Source organism: Ammospiza nelsoni, chromosome 20 (genome assembly GCF_027579445.1).
Source record: "Ammospiza nelsoni isolate bAmmNel1 chromosome 20, bAmmNel1.pri, whole genome shotgun sequence".
Taxonomy (NCBI): Eukaryota; Metazoa; Chordata; class Aves; order Passeriformes; family Passerellidae; genus Ammospiza; species Ammospiza nelsoni.
The window spans coordinates 11048719-11067091 of record NC_080652.1 but is presented as its reverse complement, the minus strand read 5'-3'; the positions used below and the strand labels follow the sequence as shown (position 1 = coordinate 11067091).

The following is an 18373-nucleotide window of genomic DNA, read 5'->3' as shown; positions in this document are numbered from 1 at the left end:
GGTTCTGAATTGCTGCCCTTGCCCCCTCCAACAGACACTGCTCTCCTACCTCACTGCAGGGTATCTCTCACTGGTCATCAGGGGCTGGTGCTGTTACTGCTTCCCTCTTTGCTGTATATGCAGGGCACATCCAGCATCATTTCAAGTCTGATTGTCTTGTTATTCACCTCCACTTGGACCTTAATACTGGACTTTTTTGTTTTTTAAACAAAGGTGTTTATTTTGGAAATATTTTTTTATTTATCTAAAAAGGCACAGTTGCAAAAAATTACCTTTTGAAATACATTTCTTTATAAGCACTACAAATTTTCATGTAGCAAGAAAGTGACCAGACTTCTCCAGATACTCGTATTTGAGCTGAGCTTCCCTGGAAGCCATGGCTCCAAGGAAAGCTGCAGTGGAACCAGAGAGGTTCAGGCTGAACTCTGGCAAGTGCTGAAAGAGCTGGTATAAATAACCAAGCTGGTTGGCATGGAAATGGTGGGAGCAATTTGGTGCCTCCACGACATTCTCCTGCTGATTTAAATTTCCCACATCTCTCCTGAGAGCAGCAGCCTCAACTTTCTGCTGAGAAGCCTCAGTAAGTGGCATCTTCCATTAATGATACCAACCATATTCACAGCAATTAATGGCTTTTCTTGGTACCCTATCCAAATATTCCCAAATTTTACAGGAAGTAGTTGAAGATGGCACTGCAGTTTTCCTTTAAGTAAAGAAAGGTAGGTTAAAAAAATCCACTAAAAGCATATATATGTATGTAACCCCCTAACCCTAATCTTAGTTCAAAAAAGTTAAAGATTGTAAGCTTTCTTTAAAAAAACAAACCAGGCACAGGCTGCATTTGAACTGTCTCACACAAATGTATAGATTGGCACGAGCCCCTGTCCCACGTGGCAGGGCACTGGAGCAGCACAGGCTCGAGGGTTTCCTCTGGAGCACAGCCCTGCTGCTCCTGACAGGCACATGGAATGGAGACACTGGAACGTGAATCCACGGCTGTTCTAAGGCAGTGAGTATTTCCATTGGCAGTAAGGAAACAAATCATTGATTCAATGAATGAATTTAGCTGGTTGACAATTTTCATGCAGTTAAAGACGATGACTCCTTCAGATCACGTTGAGATTTTATAAACATTCACATTCTGTAATGAGCTTTCACAGTTTGAGAGAAGGGGCTGATCCTATGCAGAATTCCATACACAAAGCATTTCATTTATTTTTTTAAAATTTTCCAAGTGTTTAAAACACTGCTGAAGTTCCACCGATAGTACCCGATGTACTATTGAACGTGTCAAAGTCTCTGCACCAAAACTGAGTTGGCTTTGATAAACACTGGTTTTAAACAGGAACCTGGAGGTGAAGAACCATTCCAAAAGGGAAAAATGAGGGAAAGGAGCAGGAGCAAGGCTGGTATGGGTTTGCTTGGCATGTTTATCTTCTTTTCCCCAGGCTCATGTTTAACTCATCTCTGACAGAGAAATGCATCAGCAAAATACTCTTAAGTTTTCAATTAAAAAAAAAGAAATCATGAAACAAAAGGGTTTCCCACCCCCCCAACCCTTCCCAGTTCCTAAGTCTGAAGAGGAGGAAATTAATAAAAACATAAATGGCTGCTTTAAAATATGCCAAGTAAAAACTGAATTTGCTATTAACCATTTGCAGAAGAGGCAAAGTAGCAGTTATACAAATTACACAAAATCTATGGTAATCCTTACATTAGTATAAATTGATTTCACTGAAGGAATTATTTCAATATTTCACATTACAGTTAAGATAGAAGGTCTGGCAAACGCTGAGCCCTCGGTAGTAGCTGCTATCCTAGATTACACACGACAGTTTTAAGAAAGGACCCTTAAATGATCTACATCCGTAACATTATTTGCCTTAAAAATAAAAAATAAAAAGAATCACTTGCAATACCTCACAGAATCTTCACGTTAAAGCACAACCACCTGTAAGAGTCCTTGTCAAATAACCTGCAAATGATGGAGCCTCTGCTGCGAGTGCTCAACCTCCCACCTGTGTGACCTGGCACCAGTCGCGTTCAGCTGAGAAAAAGAATTCAAGTAAGACTGAGCTGTGCCGGCTCTGGCTCATGTGCTCGAGGTCCACACGTGCATTTGTTTGGCTATCTGGTGCACGTAGCTGATGTCGGGCCTCTGGTCTGGGTCGGGGTAGATGCACATGCTCACCAGCTCCCGCAGCTGCAAGAGAGCAGAACAGGGACATGAGTGACTCCTCTGCAAGAGAGCAGGACAGGCACATGAGGGAATCCTCTGCAAGAGAGCAGGACAGGCACATGAGGGAATCCTCTGCAAGAGAGCAGGACAGGCACATGAGGGAATCCTCTGCAAGAGAGCAGGACAGGCACAGTGAGGGAATCCTCTGCAAGAGAGCAGGACAGGCACATGAGTGAAGCCTCTGCATTCCTGGAAGTGCTGTGGGAAGCAGGAGAGGGGAACCTCTGCTGCTGGGCAGAGTCCAGGCATGTGTCTGTCTTGTGTCTGTGTGTCCCACCTCCAAAAGAGCCAGGAAGAATCTTTCCCACCAAATCTTCACTCAAGACTTAAATCTTCCTCAACTCTGGAATATTTTACATCTTAAAGGAGGACCCAGTCTATGCACCCAGTGCTGGGGAGAGCATGGGACAGAGGGAGGCACTGTGGCACAAGCAGAACACAAAGGAAGGAAGGAAACCTGAGATCGCTTCCAAGATGTGACTGAGGTGGGAGGTGTGGAGGGACCTGCCAGTGAAAGGGAAGTGAGGAAAGGGGGAGCCTGAGCAGAGTTGTCAGGAACTGCAGTTGTGTTGCCCTTCCTGCACCATCCCCAGCACCCAGCACTGAACTCCAGCCTTCAGCATGAAGAGTCTGACCAGCACTTGTGGATCCCAAGCTACTGGACACAGCTATGAGACCCTGGTGCTTCCTAAAAAACCTGTATGAGGAAGAGAAACTGGTCATTGATTACGTCTAATAAATAAAATGCAGAAGGGCTGGAGTGTCCCCACCTCCCAGCCCTCTTTATTGTGCACATGAAAGATTGTAGCTTTTAATTATACAGACACTGAAAGCTGCTGGTACCCCTGAGGCACCAGGAAAAACAGCCTTGAGCCTCTGATCTTCTCACATCCTCCCAGTAGCCACAGTGCCAATTATTTCACCGGTAATTAAAAGCATGGCCATAGAGCCATCAAGCACTCGGCTTCAGCTGCATTAATGAACCCGAGGATTCCAGCTCTGGATGGAGCTGGGCCAGCCCTTGCTCCCAGCCCAGACCTGCTGCCTGGCCCTGCCCCATTCTCTGGTGACTGACCAGCTCAGGGCAGGGACATTGCAGCCTTCACAACCCTGAGACCCCAAAGACTGAACACGAATCAGCCCTGACCACAGAACTCCCACCAACAGCTGAAAATGCTCCTAAAGCTCTGCCCAGGGCCCGTGCTATTTGTCCAAACAGGAGCTGTGCTCCCTGTGCCTGCAGCACTGAGACACAGCCCGGGCAGTTCTGTCCTCACAGGCATTCACCAGCCCCTACAGGAACCACAGGCTGAGCCTGGATCAGCATCTCCAGTTACCAGCAAATCTGCTCCCAATATAGCAAACCAACCCTGGCTGGATCCCAGCTCCTCCTCCTGCTTCCAGCAGTATGCAGTTACTCACAGGAGGATGTGGACTGGTGAGGCACAAAAAGCCACAGAGGAGAGGAACATCCCTGAAAGGAAACTAAAGCTTAAAAAACACTGCCTTATTCCTCTTTCTTGTTCCAAGGAAGTACACGCTGGATGCTGTTGGTGCTGGAGCCCTGTTCTAATTCCCTGTTTGTGCTGTTCCAGTGAGCACCAGCAGCAGCTGAGGAGCTGCAGCCACAGGCACAGCCTCCCCAGCATCCTGTTAATAGTGCATGAACCATCTGCAGTTCTCTGGGACCCGGTGCCTTTGAGCTCTAAACCATCCTTCTCACCCCGACTGTATCACTGCACTCCACACACTCTTTAGCACTGCCAGAGGGAAGCAAACAGACAGTAATTGTAAAGACAGGAAACACATCTGTCAACTTACACTAATTCCTGCTGCCAACAGGCATATCCTGAAATGCAAGCTGCAGCAGCACAGCAAAGGAGCATGGAGCTGGGCGCTGCTACGGAGCTTGGGGCAAAAAATGGTAAAATTCACTTCTACAGCCTCGTTCTTAAAGCACCGTTTTGCATGAGTTACTTGGCAAGCAAAAACAAAGCAAAAAGTGAAGTTGGTGCAGGTCCCTCCCAGGGCGGAGGCCAGGCCGTGCTCTCCCGGCTTCCTGCCTCCTCCTCAGGATGCTGAGGCAGAGTGAAACAAAAGAGAAACCCCATAGGATACAGTGAACATTCAGAATGCCATTAGCCATTTCCTTTCAAAGAGAAGGCACTGTAAGAAATGAGGAGGTTAAGGAAATCCAGCTGCTTTGTCTAGGTGAGGCAGAAAAAAGTCAAGCTCATCTCAAGGGGCCCTGAGGAAACCCAGCACACGTGTCTGCAGCTGGGCCAGCAGGAACTGGGACACTGGGTTTATGCACTGCTTCAGATGCTGCTGCCCGTCCCTCGTGTCCAGACACACAAACCTGGACAGCTGCTGTACAGGTCTTATTGCATTAAACTAAATTACTTTTTTTCTTAAAATTAATCCTTCCCCACTTTGTCACACACTGAAGAATTCATAAACAAACATATCAGTGCTCTTTTATGAAATGTTTCATGGGAAAGGAAACAAGGAGAGGGCTTTCCTACAGCTCTCTGCTGGTTTCTGCCAGTACCATAGACTTTCAGTTTCACAATATTTCTTACATTAAGAAATCTTTTTTGTCTTGATTTACCTTGTCAGTATTCAGACACCACAAAAGTAATTTGCTCAGCCCGAGGACCCACTGGCCATCCCCTGTTCTTCCCTAGATGTGGGGGGTTCTCCTCCTGGGTTCCCTTTCCCTGTGCCTGGAGAAGCTTCACTGCACCTCCCCATTCCCCTGCAACCACACTCCCAATTTACCTTTTCAGAATAATGTTCAGCTGGAAGAGGTGGGTAGTCACATTGCTCTATTTTTTGGCAAAGAGAAAACAGGTTCATTTTATCTCCATAGAAGGGACTTTGCAGAGCTGCCATCTGGAGAGAAAAAAACAGAAAATGTTTCAGAAACATGAAGGATTTGAGAGCCCTTGGTGCTGCCAGTTTGCAAGAGCCAATTCTGTTCTGTGCCAGTGAGCAGAGCAAGGGATGCTGCTGCTCCCCAGCCCAGGCTGCTCTGAGACCCCAACAGCTCTGCAGCCCTGTAGGGCTGGTGCCAGGCTCTGCCAGAGTTCCCAAGAAAAAACCCCAAGAAAGAGGATGCTCAGACCACCAGCCCATCAGCAAGAACTCAGCTGGCTCTAAGACAACTCTGAAACCCTCTCAGATACAATCCTCTCTCTCTATCTTTGAACATTTAGCTGCTTAGAAGATGAAGAATCTTGAAAGCATGAGCATGTACTTAATCTTTTAAAAAACCCCTAAACAACCTCAAAACAAATGTATCTCCTGCCAGAAATCTGCTATTTAAAAAAGAGTATCCCAGGCAGATATGAGAACAAAACTACTGAAAATGTTCATCAATCTGCTCCTTTTCCTCTCAGCTTCATCTCAGGCCAGCTGAAGTTGATACTTCTCAGTGCACATTAAGGGGGTATTTGATGATTAATGGTCTGTTGCTCCTTACCTGTGCAGTGGAAGTGTCTGGAGAACTCTGGCTCTTTCTGACCCAAGAGAGCTCCCAGCAGGACTGGAGAGAGCCAAGACCAAATCCTCCAACCTCTCACCCCACAGTGAGGAACCAAGACTGATGCATTATGTTTCCTCCTCACTCCTCACCACTACTATCAGGAGTAACACTACGTTACTCCTCACAAACCCACAGACCTGAGGGTGAAGAGTCTCCTGACAGGATCCCAAAGAACCCCAGCACGGGGCAAGAGCATCTGGAAGATTTTTGAAGGCAAAAGGTGTCACTGTTACTTCATTACTGTCACGACAGTAGTAGGCAACTCAGTTAGAGAAAAATTACACAGTCCAATTAGAGACTCTGCTCCCCAAGTAGGACTGATAGCAAACTGCTCTCAATCAGCTCAAACAAACTGGAGAACCCAGCACAGACTGTTCCAGGGAGAGCACTAATGGGGACATTAGGGAAAACAGAGAAAGCAAGCAAGAGTTAAACAGGGTCTCCAAGATCTCAATACACACATCAATAATGCCAGGGGGGTTGAGAGGGGTTTTCCAATTCCCATTAACTTTTCATTCCAGGTTTAGTTAAGTGCTCGTGTGCAAAAGGAAAGGATTGAAAAGGACACACTGTGGGGTTTGGGATGGTAAATGCAGGGAATTAAAGTGGAAAGAGAGAGCACCCAGTTGTGACCACAGCAGCCAGGGCTGCAGGGCCATGACCACAGGCACTGTGAGTATCTCACTAACTACAGTTTGTGATGCTGCACTGGGGTTTGCTCCTGACATTTTGATTAGAGCAATTACCCCAGGCCAGGCAGATCTCCATGGCAAACGCCCACCATGCAGCAGCACTGGTTCAAACATCCAGAGATGGGAATCCCTGTTAGTGCTTAAATTGATCATCTTGCCAGAACTGCTGAAGTCATTGCTTGTAGCTACATTCTGGGAATTAACAACTTATTTTTATCCCCTCCAAGTTATCTTGCTGACAGATATCTACAGGAAGTGAGGGATGAAGACAGTTACTACTATATTGATAAGATTTAATAAAAATCACTATTATTATCAATGTCAAAGTTAAGTGGTGCTATGTGGCATCATGTCCCAAAGCCCTCAATGTTCCCTAAGTGGATTCCAGTGGACACACATGTCTCTGAAGGCAATTTGTACATTAAATCTCTCTGCAGCTTATCTACACAATCTATCTGGAGAAATATCAGAAGTGACTCATACCCAAACAAGCATCCCTCCCTTACTTCTAAGCCAAATGGAAAAACATTCTCCTTACAAGACATAAAAGCAGATAAAATAATTCCTTCAAAGACACGCAGATCTGATGCTTCATTTTCAAAATTCTAGAAAGTTTAAGAAGTCAAGTAGCTGTTTAACAACTAAGCATAAAATTGGTAGCTGTCCAGTCTTCCCTGGAATCTGCAGTATCTCACAGCTCCTGTTCCCTAAGTTAAGGTTTACCTACGTAGGAAGGAAATTTAAAATGCTTCACATGCCAAATTTTTCAGATGTTACTGTAGTACTGCTACTCCTACCAGAGAATTATGTTTAGTGTGCAATTAATTCAGCTTCTTGAAATACAAGGAGTACCAAGACTCCTGTGCCATAAGGGGACCATATTGCCTGCAACAAAAACATATCTTAGCACAACGCTAAATATTTCTCTCTGCATAAATCTGGAATCCCATCCCCGGGAGCTGAGCCTGCAGTGACTCAGAGCACCCTGGCACTGCAGCAGTGGGCACTGCAGTCCAACTGGGCCCACTCTGGCTGCTCCCAGCAGCCCTGGGCAGGGCCACAGCCCAGCTCTGAGCCCTGCACATGTGATGGGGAAATTTACTGTTATCATGTCCTACAACGTTTGTTAAATCAGCCAGCTGAAGTGCTCACAAAATGAATTACATTTCTGTTTACTCTCTAATTTCATGGGATTACCAGAAGTTGTGTTGAGAAGCAAAATGTCATCAGTTCCCATAATTTGTTAACCAATGAGGATGTGAGCAATATTCTTGACTATATATCCCAGGGATTTTTAATTCTCTGAGTGGGGATAAAAGCTTTCTAAATGCTGGCATGCACTGTCACTTGAATTGGAAGGAGCATCCATCTAAAAAAGATTTAGATTAGATTATAAAGAGGTACAACACTGATACCCTTTGATCCCTGCTAAAAATTAAATCATAAAACCAAAAGCACAGTTACTAAATCATAACACTTATTTTCAAAATACATGTAACAGCTTTTAAGAACAAGTTGCACACTGGGCAGTTCATCCAAATGTGTCTGCTCTTACAGCCTCAAGCTGTAAGACAATGTACAATTAGAAAAAATTCCAGCCATAATACAGTAGTTAGAGACACTGATTTCACATCACATAAAACCTCTGTTTTTCCTTACCGGAAGCTCCCAAGATTAAAATACCACAATTGGTCAGAATTCCATCTAAGAAACCAGTACCTTGCATTCAAATGAATTTGCTATTTTCAAAACAAAGGCAGTCAGGAAAAACTCTGACTGTGCTGCCCTAGCAGAGCTGTGCTCCCAGCAGGAAGGGGCATGCAGTGAGCTGCCTGTTCATGGCTCCATCCTCCACACCTCCTGTGAGCCCAATTCACTTTGGGTGGCACAGCCCCCTCACTCTGCTCAGGAGGGGCACAATGGACACCAAACGCTTCTTCCAAGGATTCTCAACAACTTGACTACAGGCAGTCTGACCTACTCAATCCCTGTCCCAGACTCTGTGGTTATGGAAAACCCAGAGAAAAAAGTGAGAAGATACTTGCCTCATACAGTAAACAGCCCAAAGACCAGATATCAGATTTAAAGTTATAGCCGTTCTCGTGTATTCGCTCTGGGGACATATAGTAGGGAGTTCCCACTGCAAAACAAACAAAGCAGGGGTTAGTGCCTCACAAGTGACTGTGCAACCCGTGTCACACACACAGAGACTGCATTCTAGGGTCAGCTGTAGCACAAAGAGCTTACCAGAATCAAATATATCATCATAAACAGAGCAGAGAATGGTGAATGTGGTTGAAAATATTTCCTGTATTTCTGACATTTGGGAAACGTTTTGTTTCCCTTCCAGGCTCCCAAGAACCTTTAGAGTGTCTTGGATGGACAGAGCCACTGGAAGGGATCATGCCCTTGGACACCACTGGGTCTGGCAGGGCAGAGTGTCACAGGGGGACATCTGACAGGTCACCAGGCACTGCAGGGACACTAAGCCCAGCACCAGCCAGGAATGCAAAACCTGTCTGAAAAAAAACAAGATAATAATTGCAAGCTTTAAAACCCTGCTCCAGCTTGCAGCTATGTCAGAAGCTAGGGGATTTCCATGTACTTCCACAAGTCTGTATTTTATCAAAAGAAATTTACTCAGTATTTTGGACAGAAGTTACAGGAAATTATTAAAAAATTCCTTACCTCAAAAAGGTTCTTTTTAAAATCCTAAATAAGTTTCAGTTGTGGTACTGGAAATGCAAGACATCCTGGCAGTCTCAACTACATCAAATAATCCTCAGATACATCATTTATTAAAACATCCAAGGACTGTATATGCTCTTTTCTCCTGCTTCCCCCTTGCTTGTCCGTCCCCTGTCAATTTTTTTTTCCTTTTGCCATTGCAGTGTATCCTTCTCCTAATTAAAGACCTTTTCTCACAAGATGGCAAATGCTTAATTTGCCTGTAATATTCAGTTTACAATTTCTCTGTTTGAAATGCTGCCTGAAGACAGCTGCAGGACTAATAAGCTGAAGGATGGTGCTAGAGGTGGAAGAGCAGCCACCACCTTCCCCAGCGTTCCCATGGAGGGAAACAAATGGGAACACATTTCAAACAAATGGGGCACAAAGAACAACCTGGAGAGGCAAAACCAGGCCCTGGCACCTGCACATGTGACCCAGCACACAGAAGGTAATTTATTTGAACCCTCAAGATGTTCAGCAATCAGCTGCCCTGTGTGATGAACTCGGCTCATGCTTCCAGGTCTTTCACTTTAGAAATTACTTCCCTTTCAATGTGAAGAGTATCCTAATGAGAAGTTATATTTTTGCAAATTCTCTAAAAACCACAACACAGGGAGATGGCTTTGTTTCCATGCTCAGGAGGTGCAGGTCAGACTGGCACAGCCCCAGGCCTGGCTGGGTTCAATTGCCTGTGAAAGGCCCCTGTGTGGGGAGCAGACCTGAGCCCTGGCAGTGGTTAAGGATTCTTACTGGGCTACCCAGAGTAACTTCCTGGGACACCAGGAGCAGACAGGACTCCTTCTGAGGCTTTCCATGGCCCTGTCCACACGATGGACAGCACAGATCTCCAAGTAATTCCCACACATCTGCCAGCTTTCTGTACAAGAACTGACTTGGCTGGGAGAGCACTGATTCATTTTCCTGCTTAAAAATATGCAGCTGCAGAAGAAATGGTGATTCATTCCAGGAAGTTGTGGAAGACACTTCTGGAAGTCCCCACTGAGCAGCAGCATAAGACACTTCCCCAGCTGCAGCTCCTCCTCACTGCTGCTCTGCCGGCCGTGCCAGGAGGTGCGGGAGCTGTGGAGCACAGGGCAGGCAGGAGGGCACGGGGCGGGCAGGAGGGCACGGGGCGGGCAGGAGGGGCACGGGGCGGGCAGGAGGGCACAGGGATGGCAGGAGGGGCACGGCAGCAGCCCCACTCGTGCCCAGGCTGGGCGGTGCCAGTGCCAGGAGCTGCTCTGGCACTCCATTATTCCAGGTCACTGCATGGGCACCAAGAGCAGCGTGTGGGCTCCAGAGGCAGGCCCCGCTGCCAGGGCAGCAGCTCTGCTGGCCCCACTGTCGGCTCAGATCACGCCTGCCCGGCCGTGCCAGCGGTGACAGGGCTGTGACAGGGCCATGGCAGGGCTGTGACAGGGCTGTGGCACGGCTCAGTGCGTCACCAGCCCCGCTGTGGGGGCACAGGGCTGTTCCAGCCCATTAATGGCTCCGGGAGCGCTCCACGCCTGAGCTCATTTCGTGGAGCCCACCTTGCACATTTACCTATCATTACTGTAGCCTTGTCAGCAAATGTACAAACAAGCAGGGCTCTGCGTTTCCAAACTGATGCATTAATTTTTAAATAACTGCCATGATAAAAGACTGACAAGGCCAATTCTCTTTCTGGCCTGTCCAACATTATGTGGGAATCTCCTGTAATGAGCATCTTCTAGGAAGCTGCACAAGGCTTCCAGTGCAATCAGCTGGGGCTCGCCCTTGCATCCCATTAGTCAATTTGACAAGAACAGTCTAATCGGAGACTATTAATCAGAAACTTTCTTCAGCGTTTGCCCTGCTGCAAATACAAAATATTGCTCAGATTCAACATTACTCACCAGGCGGTAGAGTAATGCATTTGAAGTTATAAAGGTCGCAAAACCACAGGGAAGATTACGGTAAAGGAAGGAGCTTCCTGCTCTGTTTCTGGAAGTTGGAGCCCTTCATTGGAACATCAGCCACTTCAGAGATGCCAGAGCATTCCTGCTCTCCCAGCACTGCCCATGGGCAGCTACAACAGCCCTGGGATAGCTGCAACATCCAAGGTAAGGAAATGCTAATTATTCCCAGTTAAGATTAGGATCAGAGTCTCTTCTTTCACAAGGAAAACAAAGGCAAAGGTGGCAAAGTTATTCCAAAAATGAAATTAAAATTCCATTCCTCTCACATCTGCAAACATGGCTCAGCAATGAGCAATGCTTCCTCAGAAACTCATCCCTAGATGAAATCTACTTACTCTTCGAGAGAAACAATAAATATTTTGTGCATAATATTGCAGCTGTTGTTCCAAGACCTGTTGTCCTAAGCTCTTTATTTTTTTTTCTTTTTTTCATTTCATTCATATAATTGAATCACACAACCCTATCAAACTCCTTATAGTTCTGTGGTTGGGTTGGGTTTTTTGGTTGGCTGGCTGAGTTCTTCACATGTAAATAGCACAATCTACCTGCAGCAATTCTGCAGCTCTCTTTTCTTCCACAAATACCGAACTAGAGACAAACCAAGAACTCCAAACACACTTGGCTGGTGATGTTTTCAGTGGATTTCTTGTGTCCATTTTTTTCTTACCAAGTCCTGATTACCAGCCCCTCCAAGCCCTGGGATTTTGTTTCAGATGGCAAACTGGCTTGGCAAGCAAAAGAAAGAAAAGAAGGCAGACAAATGGTCCATTTATTGAAGAGCTCTTCAGTTCCTCCCTGCTCACACTGACATGCAAGCAGGAACCAGAAGGAACGTGTAACAGCCCATGTACTCCAATCCAGGGCTATTGGCATGTTCTAAACTGGGAAGATTTGACTTATGTGAATCTCCCAGAAGGAAAATCTGCTCCAAGTATATTCTTGTCCAAGAATAAATAATAAATCATCTGCTCCAAAACAAGACTATTCTGTGTAAAATTGGTTTCTTTTGGGGTTTGGTTGGATGTTTTTCTTATTCCTCTTGTTTCTTCAAAATGTAAAGCCAGTCAGAAGTTCTGGATAATGCCAAGTTTATTCGGCTAAAAATGGACATTATACCAGTTCTCAAAAAAGTTATCCATTGTATTATTAATGGAAATTCTCTGTATTTATTATAGCTCCTATTAAAACAAGCTCTATCAAGATTAATGTTAAGTTTGCCAAGTCCAAAATTAGGGAAGGAAGGTGAACCACCATGTTGTAACAAGTAGTAAAATTCACCTCAGCTACACCCAGTACCTTGCAAACATGAATTTGCTGGTAAGGCTTGTACAGGAAGAGCCCTTCCCTATGGAGAAGCATCTCCTGTCTCTCCAGGGAGCAGTGGCAGTTGAGGTGTCACCCTGTGAGCTCCCACAGCCCCAGCTGGTTCCTGCTGCCTGTCCCCGCACTGTGAGAGCTGGAGGTGCCCTGCTGCCCCTGTGGCAGGTGTGCCCACGGAGGTTTCCCAGGGGCCAGGGCTCTCCCTGCCCCGTGGTGTCCCTCTGCCCCGGCGCCGCTCCCGGCTCCCGCTGGCGCTCCGAGCTCGGCGCTCGCCGGCATCTCACGAGCTGTGTACAGGCAAATCTTTCATTTTTCTTTCATTACCTCGGCATGTACTGTCACTTAATTTTTATGTATGCAATCCTCCCTGACAAATATGATCTGCTGCCTGGTAATTCATCTGACGTTCATTCTGTTCCTTGCTCTAATTACGGCTCCGTTCCCGCCGCGGCGGCGGGCGCTGCCGAGCCCCTGCTACACCTGTCAGCCGGGTCGGGGCTGCCTGATGCCCTTTCATGCCAGTCTGCTGCTAGCAAATACAAGCAAAGGGAGAAATGAGATGAATATATTTGCATAAGCCGCACGTTCAATTCATGGGTCAGCAGCCAGAGAAATGATGGCTCGGGGCGGTTGCCAGGGCAACGCAGCAGCGGGAAGTGCCTGGCCCCGCTGGCGCCCGCCCTGCCCTGGTCTGGGGTGTCCGTCCCTCACAGCTCCTTCAGCAAACGTCTTCATTAAACCAAACCCAACACAGTCCATTTCCTGCTGCTACAAAACCTCTAGCTCTGGCAAACTATCCAAAAAATAGAGAGAAGCGTCACGTCTGCGTATTTTCCGATTGTGAAAATATTCTTTTTCACTTGGATCCAAGAACCGCTGGAAATGGTGATGTGTCCATCCCGCTCACAACATCTCCCGTCCCTCTCACCGCTCCCTCTGTCCTGCACCTCTCACCTGTTTGCAGGACACTGGTGATGTGAGGAAGGGCAGGGTTTGTGCACCAGGGGCTGAGCTCTTCCTACTCCAGCTTTCTCAATTAAGGGGGAGCAGCCCTGGTAAAGGTCACAAGCTTGGCTTACATGTGCAGCCAGTTTCCAAGCCCCAATTTATTCTTATTAATATAATAAGTGCAGCAGTCAAACTGGATAAGATCATATAATTAGACATGATCATATTTTGGCCTGTTCAGATGATGTGATTGTAACTTCCTGTGAAGAGGATTTATTTTCATCTATTAAGTATGGTGGGGATATATCCTAGGACAGCTTTTGATACAAAGGGTAATCTGAAATCTCCTATTTTACGAGAGTAAACTACAGAAATGCTTCCTATTTTTTAAGCACACACAAAACAAGGCAGGTATTTTCCTTCCTTGTGCACTAAGAAGCCCCGTGCTACTGGCCAGGATTAGCAATGAAATTTGTTCACATCCAAGAAAGGATTCAGCAAGACACACTCAGCAGAGGAAATTGCACAAACAAAAATGTGAAACAAATATTGTGTGTTTCAAAGGCAACTGAGAGACATTGGTTTAAAAGAGCTTAAATATTACACCAAAAGCCAAAGTTCCTTCACTGCTGTAATACAGAAGCACCTTTGGGACTCAAAAAATTCAGATCCCTTAATAAAAATTGAAAATCAGCCACCTCTCAAGAGGTTACAGAGACAATTATGAAATACTTTATACTGTAAGACTTGAAGAATGAACTGCATAACTATGCAATTTTCTATAGCACTAGAATTAATGTTAAAACTAAAAATGAGGAAGACAACCTTGAGATATGTGTAAGGTATGAAGAAAAGCTGGATGTTCAAAGCATAGGCCACATTTCAAGTGAAGTCCCTTTTTGGGACAGATCAGCCATGAGGGCTCACCCACCTCAGGCAGTCCCAGCCCTATCAGGGCAGAGTCCTGACCAGCAAGGTAAAAAGGTAAAAGGTATTTGGGGGGAAACACTGAATTCCAGCAAGCACCGTGCAGCCAAAGTGCTCTTTAGAGTGGAAAAGCTGCATTTGCCATGTGTGCTGTAAAACACACACCAGGCCAGGCCTTCCAGAAAAAAATAACAGGTTTTTAAACAGAAGATACCTATGAATGCCTGCAAAGAGCATTTAAAATGCAGTCCCCATGGCCTGACTCCCACTCATGTCACCCCAGGGGGACAGACACCCTGCACGTGAACATCAGAGCTGGGAGCGCACGCCAAGCCCTGCTAACGAGTACAGCTTACCTAAGGAATGTGCTGCAGTGGTTTTAGAACTAAAAAACCGGCCTAATCCAAGATCTCCCAGCTTCACCACCCCTGTGGCTGTTATAAACACGTTGGCTGGTTTTATGTCTGCAAGAAGAAAAAGGTAAAAGGTCAAAGCCACAAAAGGTTATTTGGTTCTAATGCTGCAATAGAAGCATCGCCTGGAGCGCTCACGGTACAAAGGGGCTCGAGCAGAACCTGCTTCTTTAGAGCTTTGATAGGCTCAGCCTTCCAAGGCTTCCAGTTCTGCACAGACACAAAAATCAGAGTGTACTTCCCAGCACACAAGAAATACCAATGAGGGAAAATGTAGGAAACAGCTCAAGAGAACAGAGGCAACCTCTTTAACTGCTGGAAATCAAAGACACGAGCCCAGTTCTCTTTGGGAATGATCACTTTGCACAGGAAACTGCACTGCCCACCACCATCCCCTCATGAAAAGGGTAATTACTGTTCCACATATACATAAATTCTGGGCTCTACACAGCCCAGCTGGTTCATGGAGGGTAGATATCACTACAACCCCAGTTTCCCAAGCAGTCATGTCAGAACTGATTGAGAGGCTCTTTCCTCATGTTAGAGCAGACCCAATGTGAGAGGCTCCCCATTTCAGCCATTACAGCCCTAATTCAGGTACAAGTGATACACTGCACCAGGGGATGTGTAATGGAGCAAAAATGATATCACATTGCTGAAAAATACAGTGAAGAATTCCTCCTTCAAAGGAGAAGGAACTAACAAGCAGCCAAGATGGGTGCTGGTACCTTTTGGGAAATTTGCACTTCCTGAGTCCAATCCTTCCCAAAGCACCTCACTGACACTGAAAGCAATAGTGTAATTTTTGGATAGAGCTCAAAGTTATAAGATGTTCTGAGACAAGAGACTCAAAAATAATTAATGAAAATAGAGAACAGGTTATGAGAGTGTGGGACATATTTGTATTAATATTTCAGAAAAGCCCGCTAGACAGGAAAACTCTTCTCAACTCTCTAAGGTCACAGCTAATATAATGAAGACTATTTCTTAGAGTTCACTGTATCCAGGAGTCTCAGCATTTTATTTCTGACACTTTTCTAATGGCAAGTTTGACACTTCTACTTAATATCAGTGTCTGGAATACAAAGCAGCTCATCTTCCTAATACCACCCTCACTTCGGCCTGAATGCTTTAACGATGAGGCAGAGACCGAAGGAGAAATCCATCTCGCAGGCTCCAGCCTCTCTAAACATGCATTGGCTGAACATCAGCATAATTGTTTTTGAATGTAGGCGCTTACTAATTGGAACATTATATTATTATTCAGTGAAAAGAGACTGAATTAATGTTACCTCTGTGCATCACCCTGCGGGAGTGCATGTGTTCCACTGCACTGCATAACTGCACAAAATATTTCCACACCGTCCTTTCCGGGATTAACCGTTTCTGCTTTTTAAAATACTGTGGGAGGAAATAAATAAAAGATCAGTGAAAAAGCAACATATTGGACTCGTTCCTGGAATTGTGTTAGTCAGCTGCAGGTTGCTCACGTCTTCCAGATCTGCAGCTGCATGACTTTTCTTCTGATTAGCTTTTAACTCCTCCTCTCTGTGTGGAAACTTCGATGCAGTTCGCTAATTAACAACTATTATGAAAAATATGCTTAAATAGGTTTGACATTTTTGAATGGACACAATTATGATTAGCATTAATCTCCTTAATTACCTTGCAAAACATATTTAATGCCTCAAAACAACAAATGTCTCAAATATTTTGCCTTAAGAAACAAAAGGCCATTAAACACCCCCCTTGTAAACCTTCGTTATTGCATTGTCTACTAACAAGAATAAGGAAATCTGCTTTCCTTTTTTAAAAGATGGCCAGAGCATCAATAAAGCATCCGTGTTCTTTCTGTGATCAGGTAGAATAATATATTCCATTTCATGCATAACAGGAATACTAAATGCCCTGCACTCTGCAGTGACAGAGGCTCTCCTGATCAGCTGGGTGTGCTCAGGCAGCGCCGAGCGCAGCCGGGCCCCGTTCCAGGGACCTCTGGTGCCTCAAAGCTCTCAGAAAAACGGGCAGCACAAAGCAGCACCACCGAGGGCAGCGTGGCCCTGGCTCCCTGCAATACTGGAGTCTTCTTCAAGCCACTACAGGAATAAAGAGCCAGCTGCACACTTCAGGGAAGGCCAAACATTGCAGATCTTCAGCTGCTCTCCCTCCTTTGCAGGGGGGCACCCCAGCCGTGTCTGGCACCGCACCCAGGCATCCCAACACTGCAGGGTTTGGATCGTAGGTCCCTGGCTTCTCACTGAGCCAGCTCTACAGCCAGAGCATTAACAGAATACCCTTCAACACTTGCAGAGGTTTCCCACTGCTCCTCGAGCCCTGCCACACAGGGTGGCACTGGGAGCACCACGCACCCTCCTGCCTCAGCACAGCTGCACTTCCTCTGCATGGCACCCGTGAGGATTCCCCCCTGCAGCAGGAATAAAGGAAGGCAATGGCTTGCTGCCCCTTTCTGCATCTCATGCTTTTCCCCTCAGCACTGACATCTGATGTCCGTTGTCACATTCCCTATTTTATGTGAAACGCTGTTACCAGCTCGTGTTTGACTCAAGCAATGGCAAATTTTCTTTTGCAGATCAGCTGTGAAGGGGCACGACTGTGCAATTCCCCAGGCAGCAAATCTGACAGATTGCAACAGTCTCAACCCAAAACTGGAGAGAGAGCACAGAGGAATTACAGAGGGTGAGGGAGAAAGTGTTATATACACAATAAAATTATTTCATTCTCATTAAAATATTTAAGAGTGGATATGCAAGACCACAAGTGATAATTTTCTAAATGTCATGTCCAATAAGGTTTGCCTGACATTTACAAGGAAGTCCCAACTCTCCAGTGGGTTTTCCTGCAGCTCTACATCCCTCATAAATAATGCAGGCACCGGGGCATGACAGAGACAGGCCCTGGGTTTATCACCCTCACACCTTGCCTGGGTTGTCACTGCTGCTCCACCAAAAACCCACACAGGAGCTTCAGCTCCCAGGGAGGGAGAGGGTGACACGGAGGAGCTGGTGGGGAAACTCCCCTGCTGCAGTGCAGCTGCATTTAGGAGGCAGCTTTTGCTCCCTCTTGCCTTTAGGGCTTGGTTTTGGGTTTTTTACCTCTGTTAGAAATTGTAAAAATTTAATTCCTAGATTTGTACCAGTTGAAAAACTTCATTTATATGACCTTGAAAAAAGAAATGATCTTCTTCATGTCTGAAATACAGAGGGAACACAGAGCTGTGGACACTGGAAGCCAGCACAGTCCAGAACTGGGCAAGGCACCAATCCGAGACTCTATTAGTTATGTTTTGGAAAATGTAACTCTTATTATAATGACACAGAAAGTTATTTTTAAAATTTAAATAGCCAACCCTGATAAGCAAATGAACGTATTTGTCAGTATTTTTGAACTAAAAACTACAGATGACTAAAAAATACAAATATTTCATATAATGAGATCTTACAATTCTGTAGGTAAAACTTTTGTAAGCCAAGATTGCAAAGTCAAGCAGAACCCTTGCACAGCCCAAAGAGGCCTCACACAGCCCTGACTTCTGCTCCCACAATCCCTGGGCTTTTTCCATCTTTGACCACAAGCACAAAGGGCCTGAGATGAGCTGC

At 45.8% G+C, this 18373-nt stretch overlaps 1 protein-coding gene across 2 annotated transcripts in view; it reads right to left on the bottom strand.

Moving 5' to 3' along the window:
- Positions 1-192: 192 nt before the first annotated feature.
- The window catches only part of NEK6 (NIMA related kinase 6), a 101995-nt gene continuing 83814 nt past the window's right edge, over positions 193-18373 (bottom strand). For both annotated transcript variants that reach the window (XM_059486217.1, XM_059486216.1), the window contains exons 6-10: positions 16049-16157; positions 14700-14807; positions 8524-8618; positions 5021-5134; positions 193-2203 (exon numbers count right to left, since the gene is read on the bottom strand). In XM_059486217.1, coding sequence (XP_059342200.1) covers positions 2093-2203; positions 5021-5134; positions 8524-8618; positions 14700-14807; positions 16049-16157 — 537 coding nt within the window. In that variant the 3' untranslated portion in view covers positions 193-2092. The remainder of the gene's footprint in view (positions 2204-5020; positions 5135-8523; positions 8619-14699; positions 14808-16048; positions 16158-18373) is intronic.